The sequence below is a fragment of the Cherax quadricarinatus genome, chromosome 16 (assembly GCF_038502225.1).
Source record: "Cherax quadricarinatus isolate ZL_2023a chromosome 16, ASM3850222v1, whole genome shotgun sequence".
Lineage (NCBI taxonomy): Eukaryota > Metazoa > Arthropoda > Malacostraca > Decapoda > Parastacidae > Cherax > Cherax quadricarinatus.
In genome coordinates this window covers 30547910-30562988 of record NC_091307.1, presented here as the reverse complement: position 1 = coordinate 30562988, position 15079 = coordinate 30547910, and the positions used below count along the sequence as shown (strand labels likewise).

The window sequence follows — 15079 nt, the reverse complement described above, 5'->3', positions numbered from 1 at the left end:
AGCGGTATGCGAGGCAAAATTTTAGTGATAAAATGTATTGGTATGCGGATTTAACGTTATGTGATGCCAACGGTATGCGAGGGTCCACTGTACACAACATATCCCTCCAAACTGCTAATATCCCCAAACCCCTCCTTTAGAGTGCAGGCATTGTACTTCCCATTTCCAGGACTCAAGTCCAGCTATATAGAAATAACCAGTTTCCCTGAATCCCTTCACTAAACATTACCCTGTTCACACTCCAACAGATCATCAGGTCCCAAATACCATTCGTCTCCATTCACTCCTATCGAACACGCTCATGTACACCTGCTGGAAGTTCAAGCCCCTCGCCCACAAAACCTCCCTTACCCCTTCCTTCCAAACTTTACGAGGATGACCCCTACCCCGCCTTCCTTCTCCTACAGATTTAAATGCTCTCCATGTCATTCTACTTTGATCCATTCTCTCTAAATGACCAAACCACCTCAACAACCCCTCTTCAGCACTCTGACTAATACTTTTATTAACTCCACACCTTCTCCTAATTTCCACACTCTGAATTTTCTGCATAATATTTACACCACACATTGCCCTTAGACAGGACATCTCTACTGCCTCCAACTGCCTCCTCGCTGCTGCATTCACAACCCAAGCTTCACACATATAAGAGTGTTGGTACTACTGTACTTTCATACATTCCCTTCTTTGCCTCCATAGGTAACGTTTTTTGACTCCACATATACCTCAATGCACCACTCACCTTTTTTCCTTCATCAATTCTATGATTAACCTCATCCTTCATAAATCCATCCGCTGACACGTCAACTCCCAAATATCTGAAAACATTCACTTCTTCCATCCTCCCCAATTATTATTATATACTCCTGCATATCCAAAACATTGCTGGGACCTAAAAATACTATGCATATATTTCTAGACTATAGTATGTGACTAAGGTAGGTGAAAATGTTCACCTGTCAATGTTTGTGCAGTTACTGTGCAGTATACAAAGAGTGAATATATATACAATATGCCTTATATTGGTCTCACAGGCCATAAAAGTTACTTGAAAAAAATAAAATATTAAAACATAAAAGATAAAAGTAGAATAAAAGTAGATACAACATTACCAAGTGACTGGCAGTCCCTGATGTTGCCGTAAGTAGTTCACTTTGTCAACTTCACACCTCTATATCTTGGTAAGTATTGATCGCATTTTTTTTAATAAAACACCCACAAAAAATAGTCTTAAGATTTTGGTAAAAAAATTTTTTTTTATATATATATATTTTTCGACCCTGGGTGGGAGTTTAGGATCAAGGGTCTCGACCCTCAAAGGGTTAATTAATATGTGATAGTGTAAGCATGTTATGAATTTATAAATGAAAAAATGATTAATTTTATGGCGATTTCCACTTTACGGTGGTAGCCTAGAACCTAACCTGCTGCATAAATGGGGTGGTATTGTATAACAACTTGCCAGAGTTCATGAGAAACATGTGAATTGAGTGAGCTTTGTGTTTTGTTTGTTCAAGCTTGTCTAAAGGTACCCTGTACCCTAGCTAACATAAGCACTAAAAATACTAAGTAGTAAGAATGGCAAATCTCATTGTTGCTGTTACTGCACCTTTCATATTTCATTAAATCTGTTTGCATAATACAGCTGTTTTGAGTTCTGTATTAGATTAGTAAGTACTGACATACGTATATCATTTTTTCCATTCTTTTGTTATTAACCCCTTAACTGTCCAAACGAAGATCTATGTTAGTACCACTAGCGCTCCAAACGTAGATCAATATTTTATTTTTCCTGCCTGCAAATTTGGCACAATTGGCCTGAGATGCCTGGTCAGTACAGAATGGGTCTTAACACTCAGGATGCGCAGTATAAAAAAAATCTGAGACCACTTTGTACCTGGTGGAAGCACCAGTTCAAATGAGTGCCAGCTAGAGCAAATAGCATGGCAAACACCAGGGATACACTGATGTCATGTCATATTAGCACTCCCCTTTTAAGAGGAAAGTGATGGTGACCCAGAGTTTAGTGGCTTTGAGATGGATGTGGCCACAAATGGTCGAGGACATATCAAAAACCTCGATAATAACCCATGCGCAACATTTGTGCAACATCCTTTCAGTTTTGATACCACCGGTAGTGTCATCCTGCAAGATTGTCCCATAACCTCTCCCTAAGTAAAGAGCACAGATTCTCGAACATGTGTACGTATTCGGCAGGCTGGCCAGCTGGATGACTGGCTGACTATGGCTGTCTCTCTGTCTGTATCTGTGTCTATTTCTGTCTATATCTCTGTCTCTGTCTCTCTCTGTCTATATCTCTGTCTCTGTCTCTCTCTGTCTCTGTCTCTCTCTGTCTCTGTCTCTCTCTGTCTCTGTCTCTGTCTCTCTCTGTCTCTGTCTCTCTCTGTCTCTGTCTCTCTCTGTCTCTGTCTCTCTCTGTCTCTCTCTGTCTCTGTCTCTCTCTGTCTCTGTCTCTCTCTGTCTCTGTCTCTCTCTGTCTCTCTCTGTCTCTGTCTGTCTCTGTCTCTCTCTGTCTCTGTCTCTCTCTGTCTCTGTCTGTCTCTGTCTCTCTCTGTCTCTGTCTCTCTCTGTCTCTGTCTCTCTCTCTCTCTCTGTCTCTGTCTCTATCTCTCTCTCTCTGTCTCTGTCTCTCTCTCTCTCTCTCTCTCTCTCTCTCTCTCTCTCTCTCTCTCTCTCTCTCTCTCTCTCTCTCTCACACACACACACACACACACACACACACACACAGGTACATAAGTACAGTGGACCCCCGGATTAAGTCGTCATGGGAATAAGTAATACAGTGGTCCCTCGTTTATCATAATTAATCCGTTCCTGGAAGTGACTATTATCGAAATTTACGATTTTCGAATCAATTTTCCCCATAAGAAATAATGTAAATACAATTAATCCGTTCCTGACACTCAGAAGTACTAAAACAAAAAAATTTTTTACATGAAATATAGATGTAGTATATAAACAATACAATGGGACATGATGAATGAAACATTAACAGCATAACACTTACCTTTATTGGTGATTCTTCTTAGTGTATGAAAGACTGGAGGAGGAGACAGATTGCATTAGTTACTCTTTGGAAGGGGAATCCCCTTCCATCAACACCTAAGGCACCAAGTCCTTTTCTGAGGTTACTTCTCTTCTCTGTTTCTTAATGCCACTAGGACCACCTTGAGATTCACTGGAGTCCTGTCTAGCAAAATAACTGTCTAGAGAGCTCTGTTTCTGGCATCTCTTTAACACCTCCCTAAAATGGGCCAAGACTTTGTCAGCGTACATGTTGCCAACATGGCTTGCAACAGCCTTGTCAGGGTGATGTTTCTCCATAAATCTTTCTATCTTACCCCATATTTCAAAAATCTCCTTAATTTCTGAAGAAGGCAACTTCTTCCATCTCTCTTCCTCCTCCTCTGCAGCAAGATTCTGAGCTGCAATCTGTTGCTCCTCCTGCTGAAGCTCTTGCAGCTCCTCAGTGGTTAGCTCTTCGTTGTGGTCCTCCACCAACTCTTCCACATCCTCCAAACTCACATCCAACCCCATGGAACTCCCCAGTGCCACAATGGATTTAACAACTGACATAGGCTCATCAGGGGCCGCCTCAAACCCTTCAAAATCCCTCTTGTGGACACAATCTGGCCACAATTTTCTCCAAAGCAGAGTTCAAAGTCCTGGTAGTCACTACCTCCCAAGCCTTACCTATAAGGCTTATACAATGGAGGATGCTGAAGTTATCTTTCCAAAAATCTCTTAGGGTCAAGTGAGTGTCTGAGGTCACATTAAAGCACCTTTGAAACATTGCACAGAACTTTACTGTGATGAACCCAAACTCCTCCAAAATTAGGTCATCCAAGTTTGGAGGATGAGCAGGTGCATTGTCCATTATTAGGAGGCACTTGAGATCCATTTTCTTTTCCAGGAGGTAATTCTTCACACTAGGGCAAAACACTTCATTGAACCACTCGACGAAAATTTCCCTCGTGACCCATGCCTTACTATTAGATTTCCAAAACACACACAATTTACTCTTCATAACATTGTTTTTCCTGAACACTCTGGGATTTTCGGAATGGTACACTAGTTATGGCTTCACTCTGAAATCCCCACTAGCATTAGCACAGAACATGAGCATCAGCCTGTCTTTCATAGGTTTGTGTCCTGGCAGTCCCTTTTCTTCCTGAGTAACGTAGGTCTTCTTTGGCATTTTCTTCCAAAAGAGGCCTGTTTCGTCACAATTGAACACTTGTTCAGGTTTTAGTCCTTCAGCCTCTATGTACTCCTTGAATTCATGCACATATTTTCCAGCCGCTTTTTGGTCCGAACTGGCAGTCTCACCATGCCTTACCACACTGTGTATGCCACTACGGTTCTTAAATTTCTCAAACCATCCTTTGCTGGCCTTAAATTCACAAATATCAGTACTCATTGCAGGCAATTTCTTTACCAAATCGTCATGCAACTGCCTAGACTTCTCACAAATAATCGACGTCATAAGACTATCTCCTGATAATTGTTTCTTGTTTGTTCACACCAATAATAACTTCTCAACATCTTTGAGTACTGGTGATCTCATTTTTGTCAGCATATTTACCCCCTTTGCAACAACAGCTAACTTGATATCCTTTTTCTTGGCCACAATGGAAGCTATGGTTGCATGGGGTTTGTTATACATCCTGGCCAGTTCAGCATATGTACGCCACTTTCATATTGTTCAATGATGTTTTTCTTAAATTCAATCGTATTTCTCACCTTCTTTACCAAAGACTTGGCACTAGGAGCTTTCTTTGGAGCCACGGTAGCTTATTTAGTAGTTGCAAGCACTAAAATGAATGGAATATTATGAAATATTTCGTATGAGCAAGTGAGGGAACTGTCGCTCACTGGTAAACAATGGCACACTGGATGGGAAGGGAGGCCGGGGCGGCCTCCCTTCCCAGCCAAAGTGAGTACGCATCCCAGACGAATGACTATTCGCGAGTCAAACTACGATTAGCGAGCCAATGTTTTGAAGAAAATATCGTTACAATTTTCGAAAATTACGACTATCGAGCCTTACGATTATCGAGGGACCACTGTATTCAGAATAAGTAACGTTTTTTTGTCAAAATATTGGCGCAGTGAATGTCCCTGAACTCTGTATAAGTCATTCGCCCGGAACGTGTCTGCACGGCCTGAGCGGCCTCGACACTCCATGTACAGCCAGTGAGGACGATCCTACGCGTTCATACGATACATTTTGTATTATTCCAATCTTTTTAGTGCTTGTAACTGCTAAATAAGCCACCATGGGCCCAAAGAAAGCTTCTACTGCCAGCCAGCCCTTTGGTAAAGGGCTGAGAGAGACGGGAGAATGTGCCTTTTTCAGTGATTCTGCAATATGTACGATACTAAAGCAGCAGGAGTCGATAAAGGCTATACTGCCAGCCAGCGATAAAGTGTAGCATTAACAGTGTAGCAAGTAAGTTAAGTGATTAATCGAAAGAAAAAGGACAGCATGAAACTGATTCCTCCATTGTAGTTGGAGGTATATAGGGCTACTGACTAACACAGCTGCCTCTACTGCTGTCTTCACCACCTCTATGTAAGGTTTATCTTTCAGTGGCCCTTATACACCCAACAACAAACAATGCACCACCACTCGTGACATTCTTAACCCTTTCAGGGTCCAAGAATTTAAAAAAAAAAAATTTTGTTATTTTTTCTAATGAAATGGTACAGAATCTTTTTCTGAAGGCAATAAAACAAAAAGTATGAAATTTGATGGAAAATTGACGAAATTATGCTCTCGCGAATTTTGATGTGTCAGCGATATTTACGAATTGGCGATTTTGCCGACTTTGACTCCTATTTTAGGCCAATTACATTATTCCAGTTGACCAAATTCTTAGCTATTTCACTAGTATTACTTCTATTCTATCGATTGAACACAAGAAATCGCCAAGTCAACTGCTTCAACTACAAAATAAAGTGACCGGAAATTGGTAATTTCGCCAATTTAACACAAAGTTCAAAATAGGGTCCAGAATAAACAATGTAGGTATTCCTGGCACTAAACTAACATTTCCTCTCTTCATTAGTTACATTTTGAGGCTTTACAAATTGATTCCATTTTGATTTTTTATTCACATAATGAATTTTTATTCAAACCAAAAAATAGAAGATTTACTGTTATGCAATATTGCAATAATTGGATAAATATCATCACCATATTTGTGAATGTATATTAGACCCACCAACTGGCATGTATTAGATGTGTGAGGTCGTTTGTTTACTCTTGAACATCAGCAAAAATTAAACATTTCCACTACTTTGAGGTCAGTTTCAAGCCATTTCCAGTGCTAAAACCAATCAAAATCATCTCTATTTCTGTAATATGTCTTCTATTCTATCAAATGAGACCAAGAAACTGCAAATACAACTATAAAAAACATATGAAAAACACTGCAAAGTCACTGTTTAATAAAAAATCAGTCTCAGTTTTTTATCTCTCATTATACACTGTGCTGCAGAATTTGTTTTATGTGATGTACACATACCACATAGATGTATTCTCTCATATCTAGGCCCAAATTTACCACTCACAGCTTATCAGAGAGAGCTGAGCTCATGGCGTAGATCTACGGTTTGCACCCTGAACGTAAAGCCATAGATCTACGGCACGTACTCTGAAAGAGTTAATATAATATTTTATTAATTCTAGAGTATATATCATGTGTCTGTGTTATTAATATTTTTATAATGTCATACTGGATGAACTGTGCTGGATAAATAAGCCGTAGAGTTGATATTGGTATCATATTGAAGGAATATCTTGTGTCTCCCAACATAATTCCTAACATATGCCAGAAACAGACCTCTCTGGAACACTATCTTGAGTGACAGGGGTCCAGTGACTCTCAAGCTGGTCCTAGTGGCATTAAAAAACAAAGAAGGGAAGTAACCCAGGATAAGGACTTGGTACCTGAGTCTTTATGGAAGGGGATTCCCCATCCAAATAACTGTAAACTCCATCCTCTCCCCTCCTCCCATCTTCCATACATCACCATGTCTTCAATAAAGGTAAGTGTAATGTTATTACTGTTTCATTCTTCATGCATCATTGTTTTCTGTGTAGGTAAATGTATATTTCATGTAGAAAACATTTTTTTAATACTTTTGGGTGTCTGAAACGGATTAATTGGATTTCCATTATTTCTTATGGGGAAAATTAATTCAGAATAAGTCAGATTTGGGATAAGTCACTCTCTCTGGAATGGATTAATTATGTAATCCAGGGGTCCACTGTACAGTTATTATATATAGTGTAAATTACCTAGCGCTTGTAGATATAAGACATAATAAGAATGACTGGCAAGTAATATGCATTTTCACTTGATCAGGAATCAGACGTGATGACTCTGCATCATGTATAATTCCTGTAAGTTTACGAGCCACTCTCTGAGACACAGAGACAAGCACACGGAAAGACAGACACACACACAGGCAGACAGAAACACACACACACAAAGACAGATAAGCAGAGCTAGACAGATGGACATACATGTTTGTGTTTAACAGTGAAAAATAAAGCCAGGGTTCCCTGGAGCAGTGCATGATCATCAAGTGTCATTCCACTGCTGCAATGTCAGCAGTGGAGTGACACTCATCTCACAGTAATAATACACCATGCTTCATATATACTCCAGCGTGTCTAAAACATTGCTGGGACCTATAAATACTTTGTATGTAGTTCTAGACAATAGTAAATGACCAAGGCAGTTGAAAATTTTCACATGTCAGTGTGTTTGTGACTATTTGAGTACTATTTCAGCACCTAATATTACCTAATATTAGTGTCAGAACAAAGATTGGCTGTGAAATCACAACTACAGTAGACTGTTGTTTAACACGGTAGTTATGTTCCTGAAAATGCTGTGGTAGTTAAAACCATGTTAGACAAACTGAAGAACTTGAGGGAAAAATAGGGTTACGTTCCTGGGGACCCCCAAAAAGCCAAACTTTTTCTTAGACCAACATCTTACAAACATAAAAGTGAAGATGTAATTGTAGTTCATTGTCATGATGTATTATGTTGTTTTTACTGCTTAAGATTACAAATGTAACAGAAATAATAGTATTTTTTACCTTAAATTGTGGGTGCTGGTGTTTGTGGATGATTGTGGAGAGTGGAGAGTTATGCTTTGGCCCTACTGGGCTTAAGTGGATGACAGAGGTTCTGGTACTGAAGTCGATGGTTGTATTGGAGTGTGCATAAATTCTGTAATGGATTTCTGTTGTGCTTTACCCTGCAGTACATTATAATACAGTCAGTCAGTCAAGTCAGTAAGTCAGTAATACAGTCAGTTAGCAAAATAGTCAAGTCAGTCATACAGTCAGTCAGTCAGTAACACAGTGAGTCAGTCATCACAAACTCATACTTACCTCATTCTTTTTATGTGCACAAAGTTATGCTTCATTACGACCACAGGCTATCTCTTGTCTAATATCTCTATTTTCTTCATTAATTCTAAGACTTCAACACTTATACCTTTTCTTGCCACTTTTAGCAATACTTGTATGCCTACTGGGTGCCATGATTCCTTGGCTCATTTAAGATGTGGCAATTAAATGATCTAAACTCAATCCACACACAAAAATAAAGGACGCTCCAAATTTTTTCCCCTCCCGCAAACTGAAAATGTTTAGTTAATTTTATGTAGTGTTATACAAAAATATGCCGCAATTCTTCAATAGTACTATAACCAAAATGTGCCAAACAAAATCACGTTAAACAACAGTCTACTGTATTATAAATTGTAATTATCAGAGCATAAAAATTACATAAAACAAAAAAGAGAAAAAAATTAATATCAACAATATTTCTGCAAGCATCAGGGCTCCATGTTGCCATCAGGTGAGCATCCACCACCAACTTTGCAGTCTTATATCTCAGTAAGTACTGATCCTAATTTTTTTTTTTTTTTTTGGTCTTATTACACACAGAAAATTGCCCTCTTAATTTTTTCTTTTTTTTAAATATTCGGAACACTGGCAGTGAAAACATAGATCTGTTTGGACAGTTTAAGGATTAAGCCCAGTCTGAACTGTTTTTCATTTAAGGATGCTATCTGTAAGCCATAGGCTATTTAGTCTCTTCTGTGAACTGTTAAGTTGGACAGTGAGTGCTATAGAGGTTTTGAGTTTTTTGAAGAAAAATTTTGATACATTCATTCATATAATGGAGCAGCATTCCATTGTCCTATAAACCCACAACATTAAGAAGCCCACTGATACTGACTACTATGTGTATGCCAGTTGATAAACCTTACTACAACCAAACACAGCCAAGTGGGCCCACATTAACCCTTCCCACACTCTTCAAATGCTATACTGAACAATAGAATGTAAGGTAAGATAAACTGTGTCATTCTAAACATTCAAGAATATTGTAAGAAAGTTGTTTGGCATTTTTTGCAGGTATGTATGTTATTTTGATTAGTTAGCATTAAATTAAATAACATGTAAATTTTTAGGAATTTAATAGTCATGTTAATTAACCTTCTATTGCAATAATTCAACAAAATATTAAGAATGTGGATACATACCATTGTATTAAGATCTGAAACTTGGGCATGAAGACTTTCAAACTGATTGGTGTAAATAAGTGATGTTCTCTCTTTGTCGCTAAGCTCTTCCTCTCTCTTACTGCACTCCTAAAGTAAAGTAAAATAATGTGAAAAAAATGAAGTGGAAAAAATGGAAACAACACATTTTTAAAATGGTGCATAACTTAGCAGTGTACTGTATATGACTGGCCTAATTACTCATTTATTTAAAATACAGCTCATTTCTACTATCAGTAATTAGCAAGGTACTAAATCTGCTACCATGACTGAATCTAACATTTTTTTTTATTCTTTTAGCCATTTTGACAGAGAAGATCTATTAGTAAAGTTTATTTCTTTGTAAAGGTTACAATGTGGAATTATAATTTTGATTTGCTAAGAACAAAGATAGCCACTATCATGCTAAGGCATTTTGGGCAGACTAATCCTAATACATACTAACTAATTAAAACTAGATAAAATAATAGTACATAGTAACTATACTTACAACTAGACAAGAAGTGGTTAACTGTTTTACAATCTTATTTAAACTTAATACAAATGAGAGGAAGTAAGGTGGAGTAGGGTTAGGTAAAAATCTTGAAATTGCGCACAAAATCTACCTTACTGAACACACTTTTTCTAATCAACTAGCTCTATTACTGAACATCTTTTCTTCTCGACTCAATATGTACTTTTCAGATGAAGGGCATACAAAGGCCTTGCACAACTGTAATCCAACATTATTTTCTGCTGTATAATGACATGTTGTAATACAGTGGAACCTCTGCTTGCGAGCACATCCACGTGCGAGTTTTTCCAAATATGAGCAGTCGATGGGTCGATTTTTTGTTTCCATATGCGAGCAAAATTTCCATAAGTGAGCAGACCTCAAGGCAGGTTCCTTGACACTGGTGAGGGGCTCTTGCTCTTGATCTAGAGAATTGTATCTCATTTGTTTGTTGGACTATCTTATTGAAACTTGAGCAATATATGATGGAAAGATGCTTCTTAATGTACACCAAAAATGAAAGAAATCTAAGCATAAATAATGGAGTTCACTTCTCAGCAATTAGTCACTCTTTAGCGGTATTTTTGTATGGTTTTCATGGTAGTATTCTCGTTTTTTTTTGTCTCATTTGATAGAATGGGAGATACGTATATTACAGAAATAGGTATGATTTTGATAGCTTTCACGATGAAAAGTACCTTGAAATTGAGCTCAACACAGGAGAACTGTTCGATTGTTTGGGCTATGTTCAAGAGTAAACAAATGACTTCACTGTCCATTCCAATATGCAGTTGTGAATGGGTTGACATTATTTATACAATTATTGCAATAAGGCATAGCAGTAAATCTTACATTTTTGTGTGAATAAAAATTACAAGTTATTTATATTGTAATAATAATAATTGTATAATAATACGTATAATAATAATAGTACATATAATAATATAATACAATAAGAATAATAATATAATACATATATAATAATAATGTACTACATAATAATAATGATAATAATAGACGGCTTCAAAAGGCCGTCACTACATGGCAGTGTTTACCACAACATAGAGGGAGCGGTTGTGGCCGCCTCCACCTGTTACATAATGGCATATTTTATTCGTTCTAGAGTACATATCAGGCTTCTGTGTTATTTATATTGTTTATTATTTCATATTAGATGAACTGTGATAGATAAATAAGCTGTAGAGTTGATAGCGAAATATTCAAGGGGTATTTTGTCCTGTCTCCAGACAAACACTCATCGGCCGCCGCCGCCACCACATATACAGTGGACCCCCACATAACGATATTAATCCGTTCATGAGAGCTCATTGTTATGTGAAATTATCGTTATGCGAATGAATTTTCCCCATGAGAAATAATGGAAATCAAATTAATCCGTGCAAGACACCCAAAAGTATGAAAAAAAAATTTTTACCACATGAAATATACATTTTCCTACACACAAAGAGAAGGATACATGCACAATAGTAGAGTAGTACATGCACAGTATATATTGTGCATGTACTACTCTACTAAATGAAGAATAAATGACACTTACCTTTATTGAAGATGCAGCAATGACTGATGAGACACTGTCCTGGGAGTGCCTTTTCCTCCTGAGTACTGTAGGTCCTGTTTGCCATTTTCTTCCAGAACAGGCCTTATCACACTGTGTATGCCACTACGATTCTTAAATCTCTCAAACCAACATTTGCTGGCTTTAAATTCACCAATATGAGCATTAGTTCCAGGCGTTTTTCCCTGTTCACCTGGGTGTTAGTCGACTGGTGTGGGTTGCATCCTGGGAGACAAGATTAAGGACCCCAATGGAAATAAGTTAGACAGTCTTCGATGACACTGACTTTTTTGGGTTATCCTGGGTGGCTAACCCTCTGGGGTTAATTGTTTCTTGGTATTCTCAATAAGCCACACCAACAACGGTGCTACAGCAGCAGCAGCAGCAGCAGCTGACAGTGCTACAGCAGCAGCAGCAGCAGCAGACGATGCTACAGCAGCAGCAGACAGTACTACAGCAGCAGCAGACGATGCTACAGCAGCAGCAGACAGTACTACAGCAGCAGCAGCAGCAGACGGTACTACAGCAGCAGCAGCAGTTGATGGTGGTACAGCAGCAGCAGCTGACAGTGCTACAGCAGCAGCAACAGCTGACAGTGCTACAGCAGCAGCAGCAGCTGACAGTGCTACAGCAGCAGCAGCAGCAGCTGACAGTGCAGCAGCAGCAGCAGCTGACAGTGCTACAGCAGCAGCAGACAGTACTACAACAGCAGCAGTAGCAGCAGCTGATGATGGTACAGCAGCAGCAGCAGCTGACAGTGCTACAGCAGCAGCAGCAGCTGACAGTGCTACAGCAGCAGCAGACAATGCTACAGCAGCAGCAGACGATGCTACAGCAGCAGCAGACGGTACTACAGCAGCAGCAGCAGCAGCAGCAGCAGCAGCAGACGGTACTACAGCAGCAGCAGACGGTACTACAGCAGCAGCAGCAGCTGATGGTGGTACAGCAGCAGCAGCAGCTGATGGTGCTACAGCAGCAGCAGCAGCAGCAGCTGGCAGTGCTACAGCAGCAGCAGCAGCTGACAGTGCAGCAGCAGCAGCAGCTGACGGTGGTACGGCAGCAGCTGACGGTGCTACAGCAGCAGCAGCAGCAGCTGACAGTGCTACAGCAGCAGCAGCAGCAGCTGACAGTGCTACAGCAGCAGCAGCAGCAGCAGTTGACCATGGTACCACAGTATTTCGATAATATTTCTCACCCTTTTTACCACAGGGTTGGCACTAGAAGCTTTCTTGGGGCCCATGGTCACTTATTTTGCAGATAAAATAAAAAAAAACACTGTAATAATATGAAATGTTATGATTGTATGCTTGGATGTTACCGCGGAGGCTGGCTTGTAAACAATGCCACCGGCGGAACATGTGAGGCTGGCTCCGGCCGCACATTAGACGCATCACGGACGAATAGTGTTGAGTGGGTTTTTTAGCGGTATGCAAGGCAAAATCTTAGCGATAAAATGTATCGGTATGCGGATTTAACGTTATGTGATGCCAACGGTATGCGGGGGTCCACTGTATAATGACATATTTTATTCATTCTAGAGTGTATATCAGGTTTCTATGTTATTTATATTGATTATTATGTCATATTAGATGACCTGTGATAGATAAATAAGCTGTATAGATGATATTAGCGAAATTATTCAAGAAGTATTTTGTCATGTCTCCAGACAAACACTCGTCGGCCGCCGACACCGCTCATACCACTACATGAATTACATATTTTATTCATTTTAGAGTATATATATCAGGTTTCTATGTTATTTATATTGCTTATTATGTTATATTAGATGGAGTGAGATAGATAAATAAGCCGTAGAGTTGATATTAGGGAAATTATTGAAGCACAGAATTCCACTGGAACGGATCAATTGCATTTCATTTAATTTAAATGAGGAAAATTGACTCTGCAAATGAGCAAGTCCAGTTGCGAGCAAGGTCATGGAATGGATTAAACTCGCAAGTAGAGGTTCCACTGTATATTGGGAAGAAATACATTTTCAGAGTTAAAGAATGCTTTGACCTGGTAGATCCCTCAGCACTCTTGGTGTAATACTTCTTGAGAGGTTATCACATTAGGTGAATAACCATGCACATCATTGATCTCTATGTTATCTCTACTTGCTACTTAAAACAAAGTCACAGTAAGACCTAAATACAATGACCTTAACCATTTCAGGGTCCAAGGCCAAAATCTGAAGTGGTGCCCCAGTGTCCAAGAATTTTCAAAAAAAAAATTGTTATTTTCTCTTATGAAATGGTAGAGAATCTTTTTGTGAAGGTAATAAAACAAAAAGTACGAAATTTGATGGAAAATTGACGAAATTATGCTCTCGTGAATTCTGATGTGTCAGCGATATTTACGAATCGGCGATTTTGCCGACTTTGACTCCCATTTTAGGCCAATTACATTATTCCAGTCGACCAAATTCTTAGCTATTTCACTAGTATTACTTCTATTCTATCGATTGAGCACAAGAAATCGCCAAGTCAACCATTTCAACTACAAAATAAAGTGACCGGAAATTGGTAATTTGGCCAATTTAACACAAAGTTCAAAATATTCCAATTTCAAAATAGGGTCCAGAATAAACAATGTAGGTATTCCTGGCACTAAACTAACATTTCCTCTGTTCATTAGTTATGTTTCGAGGCTTTACAAATAAATTCCATTTTGAATTTTTATTCACATAATGAATTTTTATTCACACCAAAAAATAGAAGATTTACTGTTATGCAATATTGTAATAATTGTATAAATATCATCACCACATTTGTGAATGTATATTAGACCCACCAGCTGGCGTGTATAAGACGTGTGAGGTCGTTTGTTTACTCTTGAACATCGGCAAAAATTTAACATTTCCGCCACTTTGAGCTCAGTTTCAAGCCATTTCCGGTGCTAACACCAATCAAAATTATCTCTATTTCTGTGATATGTCTTCCATTCTATCAAATGAGACCAAGAAATCACAAATACAGCTATAAAAAACATACGAAAAAACACTGCAAAGTCGCTGTTTTAACCCTTTCAGGGTCCGTCCCGTAGATCTACGGCTTTACGTTCAGGGTCCAAACCGTAGATCTACGCCATGAGCTCAGCTCACTCTGATAAACTGTGAGTGGTACATTTGGGCCTAGATATGAGAGAATACATCTATGTGGCATGTGTGCACCACATAAAACAGATCCTGCAGCACACTGTGTATAATGAGAGAAAAAAAATGAAATCATGATTTTTCGATTAAAACAGCAACTTTGCAGTGTTTTTTCGTATGTTTTTTATAGTTGTATTTGCGATTTCTTGGTCTCATTTGATAGAATGGAAGACATATTACAGAAATAGAGATGATTTTGATTGGTTTTAGCACTGGAAATGGCTTGAAACTGAGCTCAA

General features: G+C 38.8%; 1 protein-coding gene across 6 annotated transcripts in view; it reads right to left on the bottom strand.

The window, feature by feature from the left end:
- LOC128705063 (centrosomal protein of 290 kDa) overlaps window positions 1-15079 on the bottom strand; it is a 448876-nt gene that overhangs the window by 190409 nt on the left and 243388 nt on the right. For all 6 annotated transcript variants that reach the window (XM_070085555.1, XM_070085557.1, XM_070085556.1 and 3 more), the window contains one exon: window positions 9600-9707. In XM_070085555.1, coding sequence (XP_069941656.1) covers window positions 9600-9707 — 108 coding nt within the window. The remainder of the gene's footprint in view (window positions 1-9599; window positions 9708-15079) is intronic.